Source organism: Lepisma saccharinum, chromosome 3 (assembly GCF_977018435.1).
Source record: "Lepisma saccharinum chromosome 3, izLepSacc3.1, whole genome shotgun sequence".
In the NCBI taxonomy this organism is placed as follows: Eukaryota; Metazoa; Arthropoda; class Insecta; order Zygentoma; family Lepismatidae; genus Lepisma; species Lepisma saccharinum.
In genome coordinates this window covers 62958653-62977203 of record NC_139231.1, presented here as the reverse complement: position 1 = coordinate 62977203, position 18551 = coordinate 62958653, and the positions used below count along the sequence as shown (strand labels likewise).

General features: G+C 36.8%; 1 protein-coding gene across 5 annotated transcripts in view; it reads left to right on the top strand.

Moving 5' to 3' along the window:
• LOC145985087 (elongation factor-like GTPase 1) overlaps nt 1-18551 on the top strand; it is a 400968-nt gene that overhangs the window by 31301 nt on the left and 351116 nt on the right. For all 5 annotated transcript variants that reach the window (XM_083118671.1, XM_083118670.1, XM_083118669.1 and 2 more), the window contains exons 10-12: nt 11615-11747; nt 16463-16656; nt 17262-17412. In XM_083118671.1, the coding sequence (XP_082974797.1) occupies nt 11615-11747; nt 16463-16656; nt 17262-17412 (478 nt within the window). The remainder of the gene's footprint in view (nt 1-11614; nt 11748-16462; nt 16657-17261; nt 17413-18551) is intronic.

Genomic DNA, 18551 nt, shown 5'->3' with positions numbered 1-18551 from the left:
TTTGTAGCTAGGGGTAGACTGTAGACATCTTACTTCTTTTCGTCATGCATAGTGCATAGTGGTTATCGCAGTGTGCTACGAAGCCTGGGGTCCCAGGTTCAAATACCAACCTGGGCATAAGCTGTTATTTGTGAATGTCCTTTCATCCATTTCATCGTGCCATCACTCATTCTTATCTTCGCGATTAGCGAAAAGTGGCAGAAAAGCAAAGTAAAATAAACTAAATCAATCAATCAATATTTTTTATCAAGAAGTGTGTGAAGACCTCAACTGTCCTATTAAAGAAAACCAAAAAACATAGGTAAATATTGTATTTGGTAGTGTTATAAAAAATTAATAAAGTGACAAAAATTTGATTCGAAGTCAACCGTATGCACAGGGGCTAAACAAAGCTGGATCTATGGGGTAGATTTTCATAACGAACAATTACAGGAGTGACACTGTGTTGTTTCTCCACAAATGTAAATGCTGAGCATATAAAGATTTTAATACTATACGCGAAAATTGATGAAAATATATGCACTCAAAAATCTGTCATCGTCATGAATGTGCCATGATAACGATCTAAAAATATGAAATGAATCACTATCAAACTCCGTGTATTTTCAACTATCTCTGGTAGAACCTGCTCTGTAGTATGCATTATTCCCAGTCACATTTCACTTTCATAGGTCATCTCCAATTTATCCACACAAAATAATGTACGGGGTTATTACAAATGATCGTTCCAATTACAAACTTGAATAACTCACGTTTAATAATACTCAGATACATGAAAATGGTATCAATGGAAATTGAAACTCAAAAAGTTTTGTATTACATTTGGTTCACAACATCACATCACATCACATCACATGTGCTCAATGTGAGCTCCCTGTGTCACGTGACACAGACCGAGCCTGTAGTCCAATTTCTGCCATGCATGTTGTAACATTGGACGATCCATTAATGCAATGGCCTCTGTGATTCGAACACGAAGATCCTGCATGGTACGTGGTAAAGGTGGCCGATACACTTGTTGTTTGACAAAGCCCCAGAGAAAAAGTCACCGGGTGTAAGGTCGGGGGAACGTGGAGGCAAACGCAAACATTCACTAACGTGAACACCTAATCCATCTGTTTGGTAGTCGCCTATTCAGTTCACACCTGACGTCTAAGTGGAAGTGGGGTGGTGCCCCATCCTGTTGAAAAATTAAACCTTCGATATCCTGTTCCAGTTGTGGAAGAAGCTATGTCCGAAACTTTTGTAAAGTGAGAATCATAGAACTTAAGACCTTCTGTAAACAAAAGCACGTGTACCCTAACAGTGTTGCAAACTTATGAAAAAATAATAATCCACATAGCCTACAAGGTGTAAAAACATTCCATTTGTCAACAAATGCGGAATAAGCAGTATATCACTGATGACCTGTTGAAAGTTATTGAATGCATGTATATATATATATATAAAAAAAAATGAACATCTTGCCTGGTGGCCGACTTGCAGACTCATTACCGAAGTTCCCTGGCTCAAATCCCGGCATGGGTATTATTTGTGAGTGTCCCTTCATCAATTTCATCTGACGATCACTCATTCTCATCGTCTGGATTAGCCAAAAGTGGAAGAAAAGCAATGCTAAATTAAAAAAATCAAATACAAAATATTTATTTTACCCCCCAGGAGTAAGACGGTTCCGTACCAAAGGATTAATTTTCTTTCATATTTTACTAAAACATCCTTGCTAGAAGAATGTGACACATTGAGATAAATTATGTTTTGAAACCGGGGTTTCTTCATTAAATGTATTTGATGTTTGAAAGTGTTATGATTTATTATTATAGATAATGAAAATAAGCTAATACATATGATTTGATTGACTAAATTAATAATTATTAATTAGATAAAAATAATGAAAATAACTCATTTGGTTTGATTGATTTGCTTTATTTTACTTGTGCCACTTATGGCTAATTCGCGAAGATGGGGATGAATGATTGTGATATGATGAAATCGATGAATGGACATTCACAATCATCCATGCCCAGGCCACGATTCGAACCCGTGACCCCTGGCATCGTAGCGCGATGTGCTAACCACTCCGTCACGGGGGCGGCTAACTAATTTGGAATTCAAATATCACCTATCCCTCATCATCTCGTAACTAATGACAAATGTGCGTTGTCGCAACGTGGTCGATCTACACCTCAATGTCACACATTCCAGTATCCTCCAGAGTGTACTTCAACATCTCTAAAGTTACTTCATCCAAAAACACACTCTATGTCCTTTTCATCCCGTTCAAAAATGCTGGATTATGCAGCAAAGACACCAAGGGAAACTAAAACAGCAACTTAGAGAAGCATAAAAGTGGGAAAAGAAGACTGTAGAATACAGAAATATTTTGAGGCAGTCACATTTTTTTGTATGCTACATATAAAATAAAATGCATGTTTGGGGGTGAATTTTTAAATATTGTCACATTTTTCTTCTCTCTTGTTGAGAGGTGTTCATTTTAAATCAACCTCCCTCACCCTACGGCCTGCCCTCCTTCACCCGCAAAAGTATTCCGCAGTGTGAGGATGTCACCATCCGGATGGTGAACACCTCTGGATTATAGATCGACTCCTGCATCCCACCCCCTCCCCATCCCCGAAGGATCGTCACTGACAATGTGAAATCACACTATCATATGCCGACATTCCACATACCACTTCCGTTTCTGTACTTGACTTAGTGAGAAATATTGAGGTTGGCAACAGCCTAATAACGGATTTCTTCCGCATCAAGTAGTCTGTTCTATGAAAGTACGCTAATGGAAGAAAAATGTGTAAATTACATTGGATTATACATTTTAAAATATATTTTCATTAAAGGTTTCTGTTTATAATAATAATACGTGATTATTGTATAAATTACAATCGATCACGTGAACAGCAAGAAAATAGTGCCAGTTTCAAACATGGCGACTTCCATGCGTGCAGGAAGGTCTCCCGTGTTTTCAGAGTAGTCTTTCGGAAATACAGCCGTTTGCAAAGTGGCAAGAAGCAGGTTGTTCTTAACGTTTATGTGACGTTGTGTCGGTGCTATCCTGAGCAAGCAGTGAAGTTGTTGTCCAAGTGTGTCTGCGTCTTTGTGTTTTCGGTGTGGTGAAAGAAAGGAAAACGACTGGTCAAGTTGTGAGTCCCGCGAAAAAAACACGTTGTTGTTCGTATAAACAAGTACACCGATTTTGAGATAAGCACAATATAACGCGAGGTGCTTTCATCTTCTTTCAATTAAAGAACCGTCCTGTCCACTGTGGGGAAGATGTTGATAGTGATGATTGATAACTATCTCCACAATTTTAGCAGTCGACGTTAAATTTCTCCTTGTGCCACGTTGAGTTCCTTTTTGTGGGAAGCAAATTTAACAGACCGTACTCGGACAGGATGATGTCTAGAGCCGAAAATGCCTCAAGTTCAAAAAGGAACTGCTGAATGAAGGTAAGAAAATACATTACTTGCATGAGACATGCGTGAATAATGTGCTTATTATCATCTTCTTGTTTTCAAGTGCACAAGAAACGGAGAGAAAGATAAACAATCTCTTTTTATTCCCCGGCTTATCTTTGTATAGCTTCTGCTAAAACTGGCGGTATATTTGTTGCACAAAGAAGAAAACAATACTCTACATGTCAACAATGTTGGGCAATAATTTGGTGGAAGAGGAAGCAATAAAACCAAAAGGCTTGAATTTACTGAAACGAATCTCTCACTCTCTTGTATAACTTTGGCGTTGTCATACTGAGAGACGAGGGGGGAAGGGGGATCTGTTAACCCAGTGTCAGATAAATGAGACTTTTGGCGTAGAAAAATATGTTCATTCTTGAACAAGAACATGTATTTAATCACTTGTAGAAAATTTATTATACTTCAATGTGTAGATTATCAGTTAAAATAAGAATACGTTTTTCCATGTTACGTAAAATTAAAGGTTGCGAGTGAGCAGTATATGATGGCCGCACCATTCACGAATAGCTGGCGCAGAGTGATACGTTACTCGATGTGAGACGGTTGTTTACAGAGGGTCGGAAGGTTCGTGATTCTTACTTTAGGTACGAAATCCCCGTGATTGTGTTCTCGTCGAAGAAGAAAGGGTCATACACCTTTTCATGGTTGATAGCCCAAAAAAACATTCAGCTTGGGGGAGTCGCGTACATGCTCCACATAACCTCTAGGATTTTCCAGACCCCAGTTCCTGACCTTATTTTTGTGCACTTTGCCAGACAGATGGAAAGTGGCTTCATCACTGAACACCATGATTCCGTGAAACCATCAGTTTCCATTTCGATTTGCACGTCCTTGCAGAAAGACAGTCTCTTGGCTTTGTCATCCGGTCTCAGGGCCTGCAACAATTGCAGACGGTAAGAATGGAACCGCAAACGTTTGCGTAAAGTCTTTCACATAGTTGGTTGCGGGATGTCTAATTCTCTGCTGACTGTGGTGGATTTCTGTGGACTTCGTGCGAAACTCTCTCTCACACGCTCCACAGTTGCCTCGCTCATTGGTCGACGGCCGCTTGACTTTCGCTTGCAGATGCACTCCCTTGCTTTAAAGTCAGAATACCACTTACGGATACTGGGCCCACTGGGTGCATCTTCACCAAACTTCCTTCTAAAATTACATTGCACAGTGATAACAGACTGGCAGATGTGAAAATCCAGCATACGAACAGCCTTCCTGTCTTCTTTGGCAGCCATTTTCTCTCCTATCGCCTCTAGTAACGAAATCATTAACTACGCGACAGTTGTACCAACCACTGAAAAATTTTGAATTTCCCTTGCCATTGGGGTCATTCCATGTCAAATCAACCAATTTTTTAAAAAAATGGTTGCATGACCATTTTAGAAAAATTTCATTTTTAGTACATACGTTTGTACATGTTTCTAGATATCAAAACCAATGTTCATAAAAATTTATTGTCTTTAGTTCTCCTGGGGCAGCCATTTTTCCAACATGGCGCATGGCTTTTTTTGCTCATGTAGCAGTATACAGAAACCTTAATATCTCAAAAACCATTAAAGCTAGAGACCTGAAACAAAATTTATTTTGTAGCTAATGAAGTATACTTCCTATGATATGCAGGTATGCTTTGCTTAAAATTGCATCGTAAGTACGAAAATTATGGTGGAAAATGGGGTAAGAATAGTTAAAAAATTGCATTTTTAAGCCTGATTTTTTTAATGAAGGGGTTTAGTCTAAGGCTTGATTTTTTTTCATGTGTAGACCTACCTGCATGGTGTCTGTAAATAAAATATCAGTGCTTAGAAATGCACCCCTTTTTTACAGCATGGGCTCAAACATGGCCTTTCATTGAATTTTGACAGTTTTCGGGGTTAAATATCTCAGATGGGTTCCCTTTAGAAATTCTGAAAATTGGCACATACGAAGCCCTTCATGAACCTAACTCACAGTAAAAATCTCAACTTTTAGATTCAACTCGTTTTGGTCAATATGAGGTAACGTATGTCACCTAATTTCTGACGTTGCAAAGTAAGGTTAAACTACATTCCATACTTAGAATAATGAAGTCTCTTCTTTTTCTTTTTTAAATTTAGGTTAAATAAAGGCTCAGAAAATATAGTAATGTAAGGTTTTAATACTTGACTTACCATAAATTAAAATTACGAGGTATGACAATTGAAAATCTGCGAAATTTCATTGCAAAAGGTTTGATTTATTAGGTACCCATGACCAGTTGGTGTTGTTAGCTCCAGTTTCCTATTCATTCTCTTTGCTAAATCAGGCAGGATTCTTTGTTCTTTCACTAAGTTTCTAAGCAAATTATCAGAAACCTTCAGTTCATCACATACTTTTTCTTGACCAAGTGGTAGCAATCAAACTGATGATTCTGACCTTTTCAACATTAGTTTTTTTCTCATTTACACTTTTCTTCTTATAATTTCAATTATATGATTGTACTGGCCACAGTATTGTCACACTTGCTTTCCTTTTCTTCAGTTTTAATACTTAGTGAAATGAAACTTTCCAGTTTCCTTTGCACTCCTTGTAGGATGTGAATAGTTTTTTGAGCAAGATCACTTTATTATTTTTCTGCAATCAGCCTCCTCAGTTTTGAAATAGGAAATGCATAAAAAACAGAACAGACTTCTTGCATTTCCTTTAGTTTTCCTTGGCTTGGCACAAAGACATGATTTCAATTCTGGCATTTAAGTGAGTCACTTTCTCCACATATGAAACTTTTACTCCAACATATCAGGCATATTGATTTAACTGGTATAAGGCTTTCTTGACACTTTTTTTTTTACCTTACCTTACTTAACCTTTTCAGATCACAACATACTTTACCATATAAAAAGCTATATTGAATGGTATTTGCATATTGTCTCTAAGCCTGTAGTCTTGACCGAAGAAGTGTTATCATTTTCACTGACTTTGTTAAGATTAGTTAGGTCTTTGGGAACCTTACCAAAAGGGTATTTATGACAGTCCTCTCCAGTTAAAAATATTACAGAACACTCCATTTCCTGTCACAGATAACGAACATTCACAAGTCGCTACTCTCAGTACATTAGGCAAAGGAAGAATGACAGCAGAGATTGTATGTTCATGCACAGATCAATTCTAGGCTTGCCTCACATCCTATTAGAACATGTCTCTGAATCTTCTGCTGTGCATGACTCATATCTATTTCAACAAATGTCTTTTCTTGGAAGAAAAAAAAGTGGAAAATAAAGGAAACAAAAGATAATATATTCTACCAGCTTTGACAATCCAAAATAAATAGCCTACTTTCAGTGGAGTGCCCAAGGAGGGGTTTGTGGGAGTCATAACCCAATACCTTTGGCCTAGTATTCCATAAACAATTATGTCAAAGGCAGGATAATGTGTCAAAAACAGGACTGTATACTAAAAAAGTATATGTAACCCCCCTCCCCTCCCTTTTGAAATTCCTGGGCATGCCACTGCCTATCTTAAGCTGCATGTACTGCTACATTGATAAAAATATGGGGGAAGCTCAGTTTTGGAGCTGACAACACCAACTGGTCATGGGTACCTAATAAATCAAACCTTTTGCAATGAAATTTCGCAGATTTTCAATTGTCATACCTCGTAATTTTAATTTCTGGTAAGTCAAGTATTAAAACCTTACGTTACTATATTTTCTGAGCCTTTATTTAACCTAAATTTAAAAAAGAAAAAGAAGAGACTTCATTATTCTAAGTATGGAATGTAGTTTAACCTTACTTTGCAACGTCAGAAATTAGGTGACATACGTTACCTCATATTGACCAAAACGAGTTGAATCTAAAAGTTGAGATTTTTACTGTGAGTTAGGTTCATGAAGGGCTTCGTATGTGCCAATTTTCAGAATTTCTAAAGGGAACCCATCTGAGATATTTAACCCCGAAAACTGTCAAAATTCAATGAAAGGCCATGTTTGAGCCCATGCTGTAAAAAAGGGGTGCATTTCTAAGCACTGATATTTTATTTACAGACACCACACAGGTAGGTCTACACATGAAAAAAAAATCAAGCCTTAGACTAAACCCCTTCATTAAAAAAATCAGGCTTAAAAATGCAATTTTTTAACTATTCTTACCCCATTTTCCACCATAATTTTCGTACTTACGATGTAATTTTAAGCAAAGCATACCTGAATATCATAGGAAGTATACTTCATTAGCTACAAAATAAATTTTGTTTCAGGTCTCTAGCTTTAATGGTTTTTGAGATATTAAGGTTTCTGTATACTGCTACATGAGCAAAAAAAGCCATGCGCCATGTTGGAAAAATGACTGCCCCAGGAGAACTAAAGACAATAAATTTTTATGAACATTGGTTTTGATATCTAGAAACATGTACAAACGTATGTACTAAAAATGAAATTTTTCTAAAATTGTCATGCAACCACCATTGGATGGTTTGGCATGGAATGACCCATTGACACAACTTTCATGTATCTAAGTGTTATTAAATGTGAGTTATTCAAGTTTGTAATCGGAAAGATCATTTGTAATAACACTGTATAATAATGTTAATATTTTAGCTATCAAACACATTGCTTAGTGTGAAAAAGTAAATTGCACCAGAAGGTGGTGTTTTTCATCCCTCTCAACTTCGTAAGTCTTCACAAATCAATAACTCTTCAGTCAGATGTTTCACATTTGAAATAAATTTTTCATGAGAATCATATGGAAGGTGGAGGGAGTGATTACCCCCCTCAACTGAGATGTTAAAGAAGGAGATCATGCCTTGTCGACATCTAAAATGAATTTAAATGACCCGTGAACATAAGAATAAATTAAAATACTTCTAAAACTAAGCGATCAGTCAGCCACGTTTAGACAGGACATTCAAAACTAACAGAACTAAAAAAAAAATTAAAAAATTGGCATCCGCTCTTCCCTTCCCATGTCACAAATGCTTGATATGTTGTCTTTTGTATATATATATATATATATATAAACATATCTGGATTTTCTATTTCTCATTAGTGTAGGTTGGAATATAAACAACAAAATATACACTTCAAAGTTTCCAGAACTAAAAACCGAGAGCACGCAGAAGGGATGATATATTGAGACGGTACTTCGTCTCATCCTTATCTGTCCTCCCAACACAGAAAACATCAATAAAATGCAAGGAGAAAAGTACAACTTGCCAGTTTATTGCTTCTATATCAGGGGACTGACTTCAGTACAGTGATCTTCCAATGTAACTTTTCCTGTACTTTTGGCCATTCAAAATGCAGCTGTTCTCTGGACAATAAGTGTACCACCTGACCAAAAGGGAAGGTGGTCCACAGTTGGAATGAAATGCCAACTTCCCGGAGCCACGGTGGTCTAGTCTGACTGTCATGCAGGAGACTCGAGTTCGATTCCTAGGTTGGGAATTTTTCTGGCCTTGTTTCTACGGCTCCGGGTCTCGCCCAACCTCAAATCAATGGGTACCTTGGGATAACCCTGCAGGGTGGGGGTTAAACCCAATTGGAACATTGACCGAGATCCCCTAAATGTGCCTACATGGTATGTGCTATATGCACGAGGAATGAAATGCAACGTTAAAACCTTTTAAGACACATACAAGAATGCATTAAAATATCCTCAATGCATCTATCACAATTTCCAGATAACTTTCAAAATTTTCGGAAAAGCGCTGGTCCAGGGACTTCGACTGTGGCCCCCCCGAGTGGTGATAGATGAGTAATTTCAGCAGAAGTTATTGCCAAAATTGCTGTGGGGTGTCAACTTTCATCTGAGGATCTTGTGTATGTGTGTGTTTGTGTGAATCTCATTCACAGGGGGCGGCTAATTCAAATTTCTCTGATATTACTGTGATATAGCAAATACTGTGACATTTTACGACACGCATTGTAGGTTTGTAGAGGGGCATAGGTGCTGATTTTTGTGAGGAGAGGTTGGGGGCCGAAAGATCGAAACACTGGAATGAACTTTAGGCAAATGGTAGAGTTAATTGAGGACAGGAAAAATATATTTTTTCTGTTATGTTGGGAAGGGAGCACAGTAAAGTTATTATTCCGTCCCTCAGGGAACAGCACCAATATGATTGAGACAGTACTTGTCAGTCTCTCGTCTTGTCTGGAAGGAAAGGTTTACCTTGTTCTCAGTGTTGTGTCTACTTGTAAATGCCTATCTTGTATACCACATATCGCCTTGAAGTGTAATACCCATTCTGTTCACTTCTTCTTCTAGATTTGACAGAGGTCTGTCTCGTTCTTGGTCTCATTTCAACAAGACTTGGAGGATCTAGTCTCGTCTTATCGTACGAATAGATGGAAAAGATGAGATTTAAAATTAAGCTGTCCTATGGCCCCTTGTCTTCCAATCTTCCCACCGGGGTACACTGGGTTTGTTTCACACTGACCTCGCCTGTACATACAAAACCTGGTAGATTCATTAGAAAACTGGAAACGGAAGTAGCGAATTCGGGATAATTCCACGTTGCACTTGATTTGTGGAGACGTGACTGCAATTCTAATCTGCACGTAAGTCTTTGTGTCACGTACTTCTTGCTGGTAGCAAAAACTTGAGGCTACGTTGATCCAAATAGCGCAAAAATATTTTTTTTCAGAACCAGAGATAAGTTGGAAAAAATATAGTCTCATTTTTAGCATGCGACCGGGAAGGGGGAGGGGGCAAAAATACCCCCTCGGTTTTGACTTTCCTGCAACGGATGCATTAGACATGAAAAAACAAATTATATGTGCTTTTAACAAGGCTCTCAATTTAGGACATTTCTGTGTAGACACCGTGTACTTATGATACAATCAGAATATTAAAATAAATGTAATTTAATTACATGAATCCATTGCGATATATGATTTTGCTATAGATTTAATTATATTTCTACATTTTCATAGTTCATGAAGATATTTACAAAAGTACCAACCAACATTAGTACCAGTTCTGTACCCATATTTTTTTTTATGCTGTTGGAGCATTAGATGTGACCACCAATGCTATGGTAGTATTGCAGATGTGCAATAGTAGAGATCCAATATTATGGTTCAAGGCATCAGGAAAAATTCAACTGACCAATAGATTCCTTCGATTCGACAATCAGCAACACAATCACTTACAGATAAAGCCTGTGGCAGCATACAGATTGATACCTATTTTTCACATTCAGTTCTCAAAGTACTGTATTCCACAAATTAAATGTGCTTTTAAATGTCCTTTAATTTTCTTATTCCAACACCATTGAACATAATAATTCTATGTTTAGAAAAATTATATTCATAAATTAAATAATTCATGTTATAATGAAGAACATGTCTAGTTGTGAGTAAATAATAAAAAAGAGGGACATTTTCACATGGTGGTTGCAGTTTGATAAAGTCAGGACAATAATTAAAAAGCAGGTAAATATGGAGAAACTAGTACTCAGTTTATCCACGAAACTGTTTTTTCCTTCTTTATTCTATTAATTTCAGTGGCACCAAGCAACAGTACAACAAGTTCCAACGAGGATGATGGCAGTGGCCACTGAAATTAATAGAACGAAGAAGAAAAAATCAGTTTCGTGGATAAAGTGAGTACTAGTTTCTCCATATTTATCTATCGCGTCTCTCTTCTCCCAATTATGAATAAAAATCAGGGTTGTTAAAGGTTCAGGAATTTTGAATAAATTCAATTCCAGTCCAGGTGAGAAAATCAGGAAACTTTAATGGTTGAGAACCTTTTTATCTGTAAGTATTTCAATTGGTCCAGGAACCTTTTTTCTACATCAATTTAAATATGCTCCAGGAACCTTTTTCTAAATCAATTTAAATACGGTCCAAGTTCTGTATTGAAATGAAACAATACACAACATGGACCGAATTTAAATTGTGCGAGTAAAAATGCTCCAATCCTGTTACAGAACCTAACATAACCCATTAGAATATATGGGTTCCCTTCGTGGGACCCATTTATTTATACAAGGAGAAAATAAAAATTCTTGTAAAATCTGAAAAATCACCAACGTTATTTTTGTAGGTTTTCATAGTTTGAGGGGAATAATACCCCACCCCCTCCCTTTGGGTATGGACCTGATCAGTACAGTATCAATTCCATTCATTTTCCACGTTTAGTAGATGGAAAAGTGTATTAAGAATACTTTTATTGCCATAGGTTGAACGGAAGAACTTGCCTGAGAACCAGCCCAAAATTTTAACATCAGAAGAGATGGCTCAAAGAAGAGAACAAGCTCGACAGCGCCACTTGGAGAAATTGGCATCAAAACAGGACGTAACTTCTGCAGAGGGTGAGTCATACAGTTCCTTTTTGTGGATGTATTGGGAATATGTCAGACTAGGATATAGATTGGATTTTCATATTTCAATGGTAATATATTTGTCTTCATCAACAAGAAGACGTATAGGCAGCAGTGATAGGTGAATGTATTGTTCCGCAACACTCCGCCCTTACCGACCTGCTTCTGGCAGGAAAAACCCAAATAAACAACTAAATAGGCTTGTTAGTCCTGGGTTCCCATCCCGTTCCTCACCAGGGTGCTCGGAACCAAAGAATCAATCACAGGTAAGAACTAACTGAATTAATGTTGCAGGGTGATGGCTGAAAACTCGCAGAAATGGGCTTTATACATTTATTTACAATTCAACAAAACAAGGCTCGTATTCTTCCAATAATTCTCTAATTTAGATTATTTACATTCCTCTAACTTGAGCCCCACGGCAGAACTGCCAAGTGGAAGCTAAGCATCAGCAGAACTGCCTCGGGATGCTCTTTCTCATGGGAGGCCACTGGAGACCGAAGATCACTCTCCCTTCTGCTATCTGGTTCATAAACACTCTCTGTCCTGTCTTCTGTCAGAGGCTATATTTATACTCCCTTCCTCGTCGCATGGGGGAGGGCTGAAAGTTCAAATCTTATTGGCTCTTTTGAACTACACAGAACCATGGAAGAAACCCAAGCATACGCAATCATACACAAACACAAAAAAGAAACAAAAAACAAATACTGTTTGTAACAGTATGTTGAAGATGTTTAAAGAAAGTATGATTTCTTTGTGAATCGTGATGGACATATAAAATAAGAGAATACAAGTGTGAGAGATTTTTATATGGGGTGTCTACAAGTCAAGAAAGTTATGAAAGTTAAGAGAAGTGAAGAAATTATACATGTGGTCGAGTTTTTTAATATCAGAATGATTGGTTTGAGTTTATTTTACTTCACTTTTCTGCCTCCTTTGACTAATCATGAAGATGAGGATCAATGCTGGCAAAATAAGATGGATTTAAGGAGCAATCATAAATATGTATAGGGACGACAACCAGAGCCTCACATAAAATTATACTGGCTGTAAGTCCAGACTCCAAGTGCAGTCCAGGATGCATTAATAGATACAGCTTCAGTTTTCATCTTGACTAGCCTTTTGGTAGGAGTTTTTCATTAAATAAATATTTATATTCTTGATTGCTAATTTCCAACTTTACGTAAGTAGGGGTCGAATGTATAAAGGTTAAGAAAAACTAAAAAAAGGCCAAGAATTTTGGATTTGTTACAGGGTGGCTACTCACCGGGAATTCCTTGAATTCCGGGAATTATGCATGAATTATTGGCTCCGGGAATTATGGGTGAATTCTACTTGAATTTTTCTCAGTAGACGTGAAAAATTACAACTTTTATTAATCCAAATCCTATTCACATTTTATGCAAATAAAAATTATTTTCATAAAATGCTCTAGCTTGCTTCGCTCGCAATTTCTGCTTTTCTTAGTCTTATCGAGTTTATAACCATAGCTAGGGAGTCGGCCCTGGATGCCGAACTATCTAAATGGAAAAAAGTTGTAAAATTGATTGATTGATTTGTGATTTTTAGTCCACTTTACGCACAAAAAGCCTAAATCGGGACTGGACCTACAGTTTAAAGTGGTATCCGAACCACTGTGCCATGAGCCTCCACCGGGTATCAATCCTGTGACCCTTGATCACAAGGCACAAAAGTTGTGAAAGGGAGAATGCATTGGCGTGAAATTATTTGCACCCTATTAAATCAATATTGATTTCAGCCTGCAAAAAATTAGATCCAAAAATTTTCTTCCTCGCTTCGCTCGCATTATTTCATTGTTCTCTATAATGCATTGTATTGTAAATTATCAGACAAAGAAATAACACTTGTCTTAATCGATATTGTTTTAAATGCACGAACAATTGTTTTGAGGAAAGGGAATGTGCACATTTCAGAAACAATTCATATAATTTTTGCTGTTGGTTTATTGTGAGATGGATGAATTGATTGTGTAATGTATTTAAATAATATATGTTGTATATAATATGTATTAAAGGTAAAAGCTAAAGTTCTCCCTGTGCTTAGCACCATGCCATGAAGGCATATAGGGGGTGTGGGGGTAACACCCCACACTTTCTTGATCCGGTCGTGAGTGGGGGTGATGTGATCAGCATCATGCCCCTGACTGCCTTTACCCCGCAGGGTTTCCCCCAGGTACCCATGTCATGCGACGCTGGGTGGGCGCCGAAGCCGCTTCCAACGTTAGAAAAGTTCCCGGATTTGAACCGGCCGGGGATCGAACCCGGGACCTTGAGCATGGCAGTCAGATGCGTTACCGACTGAGCCACCGTGGCCAGAAACTTTGTATATAATATATATTAAAGAAACTTTGAATACGTACACAATTTAGTGTCCACATCGCTCCATGTTGCATATATGTGAAACATATATCGTCTATGAAAGTTATACATGTTAGTGTAAAAAATAATTATATTTGGAAAGCATTTATCAAGCATTTTCTGTCTTTCAAAAATAGTTTGTGTGCTTGTTTTCCATTATTAATGTGAAATTGAATGAATGTATTGAAAAAATAATTCAAATCGTTTGTTCGAACATAAATGCTTTAGCACCAACTTTTACCCCCTTGCATAATTTACGAGGATATTAACATCTTTGATACTACTACTACTAATAATAATAATAACAATGTAGGTCCCGGCAGGTTTGAGTCCCGGCTTGGACATGGATGTTTGTGACTGTCCATTCATCAATTTCATCATATCACTCATCCCCATCTTTGCAAATTAGCCAAACGTGGCACAAGAAGCGAAGTAAAATAATACAAATCAATAATAATAATAATAATAGTTATATTAATAACATATTATTAACACTATTATTATTATTAGTATGGTTATCCTGGCACTTTCTCCCCGCTCACGTGGACAAAAATTCGTGGTTTCGTCTCTGATTATAATAGACATTCATCACCTTAAATTAAATATTTTAATTATATTACGTATACCGTTTAATTTAATTATAATTTTTGGATGTTGGAATCACATAGACCCTTTATATTATTAAGATATTTGTGTGTGGATGTTGAGAGGCGGTAATACTTAAGGTTGAAATAGATAAAACATCTGCTTGAATTTTTGGAAAGTTAACCTTGAAAACCGGGAATTATACTTGAATTTCATCATGGTCCTAGAGTAGCCACCCTGTGTTATTTTGGAATACTGGAACCACAAGCAAAAAAGCCTGTGCAGACCTTCGACTCCTCTGTACCTCACTCTTGCGAGGAGGGAAGGGGCAGAGTGGTGCATGCTTCCTTATGACCCGAGTTGAACAGAAGAATGGGAAGTTGCACGGAGACTTTTCGCTGAAGGTTCTTTTCCTTATGGTTGCTCTATAGACACCCTGTTATAAGATTGCCTCAGTGCTCAGGAACCTCGAATGGTCGTCTTCTCATCTGATCTTGCGATTGAAGATTGAAGATTCCTGGTTCGAGCCCTAATATTGGCATGGGTGCTCTCGAGCAAGCATCTCTTGATCAGTTTCATCTAATCATCACACATCCTAATTATAACGAGTAATCTACAGTAACAGAAAAATGGCACAAGGGAAGAAAAACACATACACAGCTTGTGTATGTTTTATTCCCTTTGCTGTGTATTGTTCACTCAACTGCAAAGATAATAGTAGGAAGTTAATTCCTTTTTTATTATTATTCTGTACTGTATGTTCCTATAAGGAACAGAATTCTGTTGATGTAAAGTTGATATTGTCCTCAGCTTATTGATGTCAATGTGGAATACAGACCGAATAAAAATAGGGATGGGCAATTCACCTACCATTTAATTTTCTGGAAGGTGTACTAGATATTAATGAAAGAGGGTAAATTATAATGAAATACATTTTTCGGAGCGTTTTATTTTTTTCTTAATTGCAATTTAGTATTTATATTCCAATTTTCAGAATAGTTTTAAATTGGTTAAAACAGCCAAGTATCTGCAGTGGCAGGATTCAACAAATACTGTATTAACTCAAGCTCTAGTTAATCATTAGCAACATCTTCAACTAACGTAACTTACTCAACATTTAATATACTCCTCAGTTTTTGCGTGAGAAATTAAGTGTGTTGTTCATAACATTACTTCTATTTTGTATCTTCCTGATAGGAAGAGTCATAGCTGAGCTTCAGTGGATTTTCTCGAAGCATGTAGTCTAACTAATTCCTATTATATATACACTGTGTAACTACATGTATAGCATACAGGATAAATGTTACTGCATGCCACTGTGTGTGTACATGTGCTTATAAAGTATCTGCCACAAATCTAATGTAGGCATATCATTGGGGTTCTTCCTAATCAATCCTTGAGAGTTATAACTCATAGCCATTACATAGTGAGGATAACTCATCAGTAACTGGGGAGACCTGTTCCGAAACTTGTTAGAAAATTGTTTTTGAATTTCTGAATTAGAGCATTCCAGTTATACCAAGAAAAAGATTGTATAGAATGACATAAAGAAAGTGTAAAGATATAGTGTACATGTGTGTCCCATATCCAGTTGTTTTAAATTATTCTTATCCGACTAAAGGTAGCTAAATTGTCCCTACCTCTACATCTATACAATGAGTTGAGAGTGGTATAAATTAATCAGAGGCTCTCACATGTGTCATTTGTTAAATTAAGTTTTCTTTTCTATTTTTTTTTTTTCAGAAACATTCAAGCTAGGTTCAGAACTGAGTAATGATGAACTATTGGCAGTAAATAAAAAAGATGGTCAAGAGGAGGTTGAATTAGCTGATGATGTATTTATAGCTTTTGCCCGTGTGTTTAGTGGGACAATACGCAAGGGGCAGGAACTCTATGTGCTCGGTCCAAAGCATGACCCAGCTGATGCCTTAGAAAAGGTAATTTGCAAATTTTCTTGTAAAAGTTAGAGATTGTATTTGCTGTAAAATAAGTGGTGTTCATCAAATTACATCTGCACTTCCTTCAAATATATAAAATGCCTTCAGCTCATAAGTGAAGGTTCAAGGGTGCTAGACTTGGTTTCATCACTGGTGAAGGGTATTTTTTCTCTCTCCCTTTCTCTTTCAAATGTACTTGATTTTAAGACTGCTGTAACTTTTTACTTTCTGCTGCGTACATAAATCTTTCTGACATACACGATTTAGATATCATCTCCAGGAAAAGCAGTATATCACTCTCAAAGAACTTGAAGTGGGAATGACATATGCAATTCATGTGATTTGATTTTAAAAAAAAAATGTTTGAATTTTCACTCACAATGCCATCATCAACTGATCACCTAGTTTCCGGACATATAGTTTTTGTAAAAACATAGTGAAAACAAGACTCAAACCCAGATCTCGGGCATTTATGTCACTACTCAGTATTTAGGCTGACACTGTTTTTCAAACCAATAAATTGATTACCCTTTGAACCATCTCTATGTTCCAGTTTTACAAATTATTATACATTGTATTAATTGACAAATTTTAACCCACCCAAGTTTAGGAAAGGCGAGAGGATAGATTCCAATCTGACATTAAAGGATTTGAAGTCCAGCCAGCACATAACAAAAGTCAAGATAGACAAGCTGTACATTCTCATGGGCAGAGATCTGCAGTCTGTTAGTGAGGTACCTGCAGGAAATGTACTTGGTAAGAGCTGCTGTTAAGTGTAAACAAGTTTACTGTAAAACTTTCTATGGAGATCAAGTTTTATTGTTAAAATATGCTTGTCAATAAAAGTACAGAGCACAGTAAAAGAAAGCACTCAAACTTCTCTACATTTTGATACTTTCCAGTTGATATCATTGTAAAGATGGTTGCCAACTGATAAACTGGGGAAATATTGGAAACACTGTCGTGTTTTCTTTTACTGTCCTGTGTATTTCAAAGTGCCTAACATGACTATTATTGTCAGTCAAAGTAAGTTAGAAATATTTTTTTAAATTAATGAAAGCATAGCTGATGCCTTGTGCCAACATCGTTTCTATTAAGTAATAAATGTACCTCATACTTTCTTCTTTATTTGGCGCATATTTGATTTTACAAAATATTCCAGTCGTTCGAAAGAGTCTTTATGGTGTTTAGATGTGCTGGTTAGTTTTCCATATTTCAAATGTAACCTGTGACCAGCCAAACACCAGACTTAGCATCCTTGGTATTCTCATCACCTGATAAAGACTGTTAGAGGCAATTGGAATATTGTACACAATAACAAGTGTGTACCAGAAAGAACAATAAAATAATTGAAGTGCAAAATACATTTATTATTTGAAGGGCTCGGGTGTAAAACATGGTAAGTGACATTTTGATCATTTCTGAGTTCATTGAGAAAAAAGTTTATTAGAAGCTATACTGCAGATAAATTGTTTTCGTGTTTTGTTTACCAAAATCACAATGCTTCACTGAGTCCAATGCAAATTGCATGACATGGCAATTTCACTCGAAAATTGTAGGATGACACATAATTCTTTGTAACTCAAAAATCACCAAAGTGTGTGTCACTTACCATGTTTTAGTCCCAAGCCCTTCATTTAACGCATGCTTTTTATTTATTTATTTTCTTTTAGACATTGTTTTTAGGGTTGAGGCAGAGTCTATCCAGGTACTGGTATATTCTATTGAGTCTATTCATGTAGTCTTGAGTGGTGTTAGCTCTTGAAAGTTTGGAAAGCCATTCATAACTCACCTGGCGATATTTCAAGAAAGTGTCTTCATATGTTCAACATACTGATAGACAGTGGGGGCACCAGAATTAATCATCTCTAAGTGCTAAGAGGGTGCGATGTTTA